The sequence below is a fragment of the Chiloscyllium plagiosum genome, unplaced genomic scaffold (genome assembly GCF_037043375.1).
Source record: "Chiloscyllium plagiosum isolate Xiang-an unplaced genomic scaffold, Cpla_swu_hap1 HiC_scaffold_37, whole genome shotgun sequence".
Taxonomy (NCBI): Eukaryota; Metazoa; Chordata; class Chondrichthyes; order Orectolobiformes; family Hemiscylliidae; genus Chiloscyllium; species Chiloscyllium plagiosum.
In genome coordinates, this window is record NW_028270175.1 from 22,133,157 (window position 1) to 22,141,552 (window position 8,396).

The 8,396-nt window shown below is 39.3% G+C and overlaps 1 protein-coding gene across 1 annotated transcript; it reads left to right on the top strand.

Annotated features, from left to right (window-relative positions):
* Positions 1-4,910: 4,910 nt before the first annotated feature.
* On the top strand, positions 4,911-8,171 carry LOC122540332 (C-type natriuretic peptide prohormone-like). The gene is made up of 3 exons (XM_043675887.2): positions 4,911-5,070; positions 6,547-6,869; positions 7,455-8,171. The coding sequence occupies exons 1-2, from the start codon at positions 4,981-4,983 to the stop codon at positions 6,853-6,855; spliced, it is 399 nt and encodes a 132-aa protein (XP_043531822.1). The 5' UTR covers positions 4,911-4,980; the 3' UTR covers positions 6,856-6,869; positions 7,455-8,171.
* The last annotated feature ends 225 nt before the right edge of the window (positions 8,172-8,396 follow it).

Consider the following 8,396-nt stretch of genomic DNA (forward strand, 5'->3'; position numbering starts at 1 on the left):
ATAGGAGTGTCAGAAGTTCTGTTCATTCTGAGAGGATGTCTGACTAATGTCAAGTCCTATGCATGTGTAAATAAATGGTGACTTGGTGATGGGATACCAGCCTCTGTGCTGTGATTCAAGATTGAGTCTTCTACAGAGAGTCCAGCTCCTCCTCCCTCTGCACACTGAATATCCTAACGCTGCCTTTTTCCATCACGTTGGAATGCAATAGGGACTGCAGCTATGGACCAGATAATTAAGCAAACTTTCTCTTAACATGCCAGTCAAATTTTTCTGACCATCTTGTCAAAATGCAGAACCACTCTCATAAAGCCAAGAAGTTTTCAACTCTGTTCAAAAAGCATAAGCACAATACTCCACTAACTCAACACCAGCAAAATAAGTCAAAAGCAGCTCATTTGGAACATAGATGATTATTCCTTTAAACAACTCTAGATGCTACTGTGTTGTTATCAACATATTTTCAGTTGGAAGTGATTAAAAGATGGCATTAACTGGACCTGAACATACACCAAAATGACAACTTCTTTATCATATCACTGTTAAAGGCAGTTTGATGTCACAATACACCATCCTTTTAGAGTTAGCATGGCATGCTTGCTAAAGTGCTCTGTCAGGCAAAGGTGAAATATGGGCTGCACCAGACATGGTCAGAAATATTTTAGCAATAGTTTGTTTGACTTCAGAGCTTTCTAAGCACCAGCACCAACAGTTGAACTTAACAATCAGCGAATACTGATCACCTCATTCCTGATGAAGGGCTTTTGCACAAAATATCGATTTTCCTGCTCCTCTGACCTGCTGTGCTTTTCCAGCACCACTCTAATCTTGACTCTGAGTACTGATCTACTCTCCTCTATTGGACATCATAGAGGAATCACAAGGAAAGATTGAGAGTTTATGAATGGTAATCTTGTTTGGGATCTTTCCTTGGTCTTGAATAGAAATGGGCAGAGGATGTGGTGTCAAGGGAGCAATACAAACTAGCAAAATTGACAGGATGTAAGGTGGACTACTTCCTCCATACAGGTATAAGACATTTCCTCCTCCTCTGGATCTCCTCCACCAGGACCTCCACTTGCATGTCCAAGGATCATCCCTCTTCTCTCAGTTCCTCAACCTTCCTGAAACACACTGTTGTATGTCAGGCAGCACACTCATTAAAAATGGGTGCATGGAAACTATATAAACTACTCCATGAAATTGCTTCTAATCAGCTCTTGAGTTCGAAATCTGCAGGTGTCTGTTTTAGCAGCTCCAGGGAAGTGAAAATCATGCTAATTAGCAATTAGCCCCAAACCTGTACTCGAAAATCAGACATTTAAACTGGAGCTTCTTACAAGTGCAGCACCCACCCACTTAGAGGCTGTTTTCACCCTTACACCAAAATAAACACCATACATTCAACAACTTGTATTTATATGGCACCTTTAATGCAGCAAAACATCCCAAGATGTTTCACAAGAACATTAGCAAATAATAATTGACTCTGATCCAAATAAAGAGATAATAAGACAAATAACCAAAAGTGTAATCACACAGGTGCATTTTGAAAAGCAACTAAAGGAAAGATGGAGGCGCTGGAGGCTGCCAACTATGGACTGACTAAAATTAGAGATGTGTGAGAAACTAGACTGGAGTGGAGCAGACATCTTGGATATTATACACCTAGAAGGAGTTACAGAAATAAGAGCAGCAGAGGGATTGAAATAAGAATGACAATTGCAAAGTAAGAGGCCAATATAGGTCAGTGCATATAGAAGTGTTGGGTGAATGAGACATGGAGCAAGTTATTGTAAAATTATGAAAGGTAGAAAAATGTAAGAGTACCAGTAGGCCATTTGGTTCTTTGAGCCTGCTACACTATTCAATAAGATAATGGCTGATCTGGTTGTGATCTCAGTTCCAGTTTTCTGCTTGCATCCCAAAGCCCTCGATTATCAACATTTTATCTAACTTAGTCTTGAATACATTTGAAGACCCAGCCCCCTTTAAAAGCATCATTTTCGTAAAGTAAATCCCTGAATTTTAATCTCCCCAAAAGAGAAAGCATCTTCCTGGTGTACATACTATCAAGTCCCCTCAAGATTTGATACGTTTCAAAAAGATCACCTATCATTCTTCTAAACTTCAAGAGATATAAGGCCAACTTGTTTAACCTTTATCCATAAGATAAGTCAAACTTCTCTGAATTTCTTCTAAAACATTCATCATTTTCAAATACTAACACCAGAACTGTACACAGTACTCCAAATGTGGTCTCACCAATGCCTTACACAATAAAATTTCCCAACTCTTAAATTCCTCTCTCCTTGCAATAAACAACATTCCATTAACCTTCCTAATCTTTACTGTACCTGCATATTAACATGATTATAGGAGAAAGTGAGGACTGCAGATGCTGGAGAGGATTAACACAGATTCATGTAACAGGAACCCCAGATCTCTCTGTGCCACCAAATCTTGCAATATCTACATTTAAATATCATACTGCTTTTCTGCCCTTCCTGCAAAAGTGGTAAGTTTATATTAACCCATATTATACTCCATCTATCATTTCCCGCACCCCCCCCCCCCCCCCCCCAGTCACTTATGCCTATGTCTCCTTGCAGACTCTTTACATCCTCAAAACTGACCAGAAATGGAAAGATTCAGCAATAGATAACCTGAGACAGAGACAATATCAGACAAAATCAGGTAGGTGGACATAGACAGTCTGAGTAACAACATAGATATGTGGTTGGAAGTTTATCTCGAATTCAAATATGACATCAAGGTTGCAGACAGTCCTCTCAGCACAGTGGGGCAATATTTATTATTACATGAACTGGTTTTACAATTGGTAAATTATAGAATCCACAAATTGGCAGTGAATATACTGAGCTGAAAATGTGTTGCTGGAAAAGCGCAGCAGGTCAGGCAGCATCCAAGAAGCAGGAGAATCGACGATTTGGGCATGAGCCCTTCTTCAGGAATCTTCCAGTGAATATACTGATACAAGTTTCTTGTTTTTGTACTTGTTTGCCATTGCTGATTGCAGCAGAATGGGTTGGACCAGGCTGTGCAGAATCACTGAACAGTTCAAAGTCACAATCAACAACTTAAGATTTCCAGTATTATAGTGATACATCTCTTTTTGTATATTATGAAAGAGTTGATAAAAGAGAAGTAAATCCTGCACTAGATATCTGATTTATTTGAGAATCGTGCCAAATAATTACTGTTCAATCAATGAGGCATGTCAGGTTTCCCAGGTACAAACTTATATTTAAATGGACTATAGGTTATAGGATTGTATAATACAGAAGAGATCCTCCAGCCCATTGACCCACTGAGTCTGCACCTATTTATCTAAACTAATCCCACTTTCCAGCACTTGATTTATAGCTTTGAATGTTATGACATTTCAAGTGCACATCTGTGTACTTCTTAAAGGTAATGATATTTCTTGCCATTACTACCCTTCCAAGCAATACATTCCAGCTTCTCACCACCCGCTGTGTGAAAAAAGGTTTTGTTCAAATCCCCTCTAAACCTCTTGTCCTTCATGTTATAGACTTCCATCAACCATTGCATAAGAAATATCATGAACCAGTCTCTGAAGCTGTTTGGAAAACTTTAACCAAACTCCTTATTACTAATTTCCAGGTTCCATTTTCTCTTTAATCTTATCTCCTTCCTATTGTTATGATTTCATTTTCTCTCTTTTTCTATTTTTTTCTCTCCATGACCGTCTGCTTTTCTAACTTCTCTCTGTCCCCTTCTGTCTCAATATCAATCTAATTCTATCTCTCCATCTCACTCTCCACTCCCTCTCACAGTTCTATTCAATTTAAAGGCAATAGGCCAAACCCTAAAGTTTTAAGGAAATCAGATCACATTACTCATTATCACTTACTAATAGTTGCCATCCTTACAACCCCCCATCTCAAATGGATATTTCAATAGATGTCCTTTTTTTAACTGACCAGGGATTTTGCAGAAATCAATTTATGGAAATATTTTGTTGTAATTGAGTCTACCAATCAACATTTTTAAAGCAATAAAAGATTTGGCATTTCTATAGTGCCTTTGAACAGTCTTATGAAGACCAAATCTCTCCATAAATGGCGCACCAAAGGCCACACACAAAGATACCATGCAGGCCACTCACAAATAGTTCCCTTAAGATGCTGCATCTGTACAACTGCATAGAAAAATTTAAAGCTATGGCACATTCAAACGAACTGACCATGCACTAAGAAATGAAGTTAGAGCACTTTGCTCAGGATATCCCAAAGGCTTGACAGGTAAATATGCATTTTTGAAGTGGAAGTGCTGTAGAGGATGGCTTGGGAAACAGCAAATAGATAATGATCACATAATCTGCTTTTGTGATGTTGATTTTTGTGGGGAAGCATTTTCAGGGACGTTGGGGATAAATAATCTCGTCTTCGTCTTTGAAACAATGCTATGGGATCTTTTACATGTACCTTCAGAGATTGGTTTGAAATCCCATCCAAAAGACAGCATTCCCAACAATGTCCTGCTTCCTCAACACTGCACTGGAGAGTCAACTACATTTTGTCACCGGAATACACAACTTCCTAAGTCGAAGGCAAAAGTGCCTGCTGGGTTATGGATGAAATCGTTTAAATGTTATTCAGTTTTCTTCCAGATCTACATAAAAAACGACCACCTGAAATAGTTGCATTTCTCTGCCTTCTTCGAGTATGATTTTACCATAAATAAAACGGGACCATGATTGACTGTTCAGCTTTTCAATAAATAAAATTTATAAGGGAATTTCTCTCCATCCTGCCTCTGTTCCTTATCTTAATGGAGTGACGAAAGATACTTGACATTATTATGAATGACAACCTTAGGCGATATGACGTCAGCATGAAAAGGATAAAAGTCTCCGAATCCGACTGAGAAGACAACAGCGAAGGAGAAAAGGACCAAAGAGAAAACACGGGAGATCCACCAGACAGTACAAAGATGAGCACCAACACAGTTTACTACTGGAGACTCCTGCTACTCTTCCTTATCCAAGTTCAAGCCAGACCCAGACTACAGAACAACCTCGAGGTAAGAGGAATCACTCCTACTTCACTATAGGCTGCAATCCAGTCTAATCGCTTTCCTTAACGTTCAACCTTGAGCTAAATGAAACGGACAGTGTAACAATTGATCATTGGCAATCCACTAACCAGGTCTGCTTGAAATATCTATAAAATTTGCCACAGAGATTTCTTCAACTGTGGTACACTGGTGTAGTATAGTAATAATAACACCGCATAGTAATCGATCAGTTTAGTGTTTAATGTAGTTTAGGTTGTACACGGACTGACAGTGATCAGCTCAAGAGCTAACAAAAACACGAGAGCAGCGTAAGTCTCAAACCAATGTAAGAAAGCTGCCAGTTACTAAATCCGTGTTGTCAGTATTCAACGCCCGTGTAACCTTAAACACACTTGTTTGGTGGTCTCCTTCAAAACAACAGAATTAAAACCGTTCGTAATATAACTGTGGATCTGGTCAGAGATCCGAATTAACCCTTTCAATGAAAAGAAAACCACGGCCAGAATTTGACCTGCAATCAGTCCCCAATCCGTTATATATTAGCGAATACCACGTGCTGCATGAGTTAAACTACATCAGCTCCCTCTGCCAACCCACCTCTAGAATCCCTTGCCCTGTTGCATGTTTTGGAGATGCCGTTGGATTGGGGTGTACAAAATTAAAAATCACACAACACCAGGTTATAGTCCAACATGTTTAACTGGAAGCACTAGCTTTCGGAGCGCTGCTCCTTCATCAGGTGGTTGTGGAGGATACAGATTCTCATCTACGGTCTGTTAGCAGCACAAGATGTCTACACTGGTGCATTCATTGAATGCACCAAGACCACTTGTTCTTTTGCAAGAGTTCGCTTTTATTGCTCATCCATAAGTGGGATGAAAGGTCTGTTTGAACCCAAAGTTTGCATAGACGGTCATTTTTGAGTACCATACCATGATACCTCATTAAAAATCACACAACACCAGGTTATAGTCCAACAGGTTTAATTGGAAGCACACTAGCTTTCGGAGCGTCGCTCAGGAGCGTTGCTCCGAAAGCTAGTGCTTCCAATTAAACCTGTTGGACTATAACCTGGTGTTGTGTGATTTTTGACTTTGTACACCCCAGTCCAACACCGGCATCTCCGAATCATGATACCTCACGCACGTATGTATCAAATGTAAGACATGTACAAAGACCAACCACGCAATGAGCATTTAGCATTCAATTTGGCCATCGACTGATGACAATACCTACTTCATCGTGATTTTCAATCGAATTTGAAATACGTTATTGTTTGTGACAATTTCTAAATGTAATGCTCCCAAGAATCATTAATTTACATGCACATTAATCGATCAAAAGGTCATAATCAACACATACGTCTCATTTTAATTGCGCAATCCATCTCCACGTCAAATTTTCCTAAATTATACTTGCGTTGCTTAAAGAAACACTTCGAAGGATTCGAAATTTAACCCTCCCCGCCCCCTTTATTTGCAGACTTTGTCCAAACTGTTGGAGGGAGAGGTTGAGCGCTATCTGTTACAAGAAGCTTTGGAGGACGGAACAGACGGGACATCTCCCGTTGGCACCTCACTCCACCTGCAAAATGGCCAGCGTACCTGGGACGAGAACTTGCAGGACCTCGGAAGCCAACACAGGGTTCCTGATGGTTCCCTTATACAACTCCTCAGTGACATTGCCAACAGTCCCTTGAGATTAAAGACGAGAAGCAAGAAGGGGTCAACAGGAGGATGTTTTGGAGTGAAATTGGATAGAATTGGCGCAATGAGTGACTTGGGATGCTGACCATTTAACTCGAGGTAAGAGATTTCTAGACAGTGACACCGATTGACGTCTGCTATGGTGATTTTTTGGAAATGTCATTTTTGCCAACAATTTCCACTTGAGAATGTAAATGACAGCTATAAAATCCTACTCGGGTCGACATCATTATAGCCTCACCAAAAAGACTTGGTCACATGCAAATTAAAATTAGCTGGGCAGTTTATCAATTCAGCCTCATACATTGAACAGAGGGGTACCACAAAACCTGTTTTGTTTTCAGGGGTTCAGGTCATACCTAGATTTCCATCGATCTGCAAATCAGGGAAGTCAGCAATTAATGGATAATCTTCCACCATATTTCTAACAATTTAACTGATATACAAAAACATTTGCAGAGCATAACGTTTGTCAACTGTTATCAAAGACTAAAATATCACATGAAAATTATTAAATTCAATTGATTTTAAAAAGGACGTTTCAATAAGGATTTTCTATTGTGTATAGGAATTAAGTCATCCCGTAATTGGGGTTCAACTTTGAATGTTCAAACGATCCCTTGATTACTTCTGAAAATCTGTCTGTGCACATGCCAAAGTCATTCTCTCTTTTTTTCCCCCCAGGGCTTCGCTGACAATGCAGAACAGGAGGGACAACCTCCCTATGGCTCTACCCACGTTTCAAAGTTTGCTTTAACTAAAGCTGTTTCGACTTGTGTTCCACAAAGTCCAAGTGTTGAATCCTACTGGCTCACTGTAGAATGTTTACAAGTTTCACTTATTAGTAGCCGTACTTAATAGAATCGTATAAACGCTAGTAATTTTATAATTATTGGATGAAAAGGTATTTATATTAATTTAAGAGAAACATTATTTATAAACTTTTTGTCTCTGTTCCGTGTTCATGTATTTGCTGTAATGCGAAATACGGTACAAATTATCTGGAATTTTAAATAGGTTCTTTGTTTGAAATACTATTGGAAATATATTATTTTATACTCTTCTACCGTTTCACGATAGCCTCAGAACTGTAAAATAAGTAATATATTTTATTTCCCCTTTAGAAGCGCTTTATTTACTGGTATGTTAAAGACACTGAAAAGCTCTCTTGTTTGGCAAAGGTGGTGCGTTACAGTACAATGGCACGCCTCATATTATCCATTGTTGAGCGGGAATGTAACGAGAAACACAAAGCATTCGTCAGTCGCAGAATTAGACAACCTGTCGTTCGCATCAATGTTCACGTTAGAAGTGATAATGTACTCATTCCAGAGTAGTGAGATTTTTGTTGCTTTAACATTCCTCATTATTAGAGTCAAATAAATCGAAATTGCAGCATGAGATATGTCTTTTAATCCAACATTGCTTCAATCACCAATGACGTTCTGTGTACGGTAATAGAGAGCTGAATTGTTCAGCTCCAAGGGATCGGGTTGCCGGAGAACGAAAACAGCCCTTTCTGGCAACATTAGAAGCAGAATGCTGCTCAGGTACCCCAGCACTCGAAATGTGGTTGGCAACCGTATCTACAGCGGATATTAACAAAAAACGAAATATGGGTAGTTC

What these genes read in the sequence shown, in the direction of transcription:
- LOC122540332 (XM_043675887.2), top strand. Translation starts at nt 4,981, where the DNA reads ATGAGCACCAACACAGTTTACTACTGGAGACTCCTGCTACTCTTCCTT. An exon ending in GACTACAGAACAACCTCGAG is followed by an intron (nt 5,071 to 6,546) that starts GTAAGAGGAATC and finishes CTTTATTTGCAG; the next exon opens with ACTTTGTCCAAACTGTTGGA.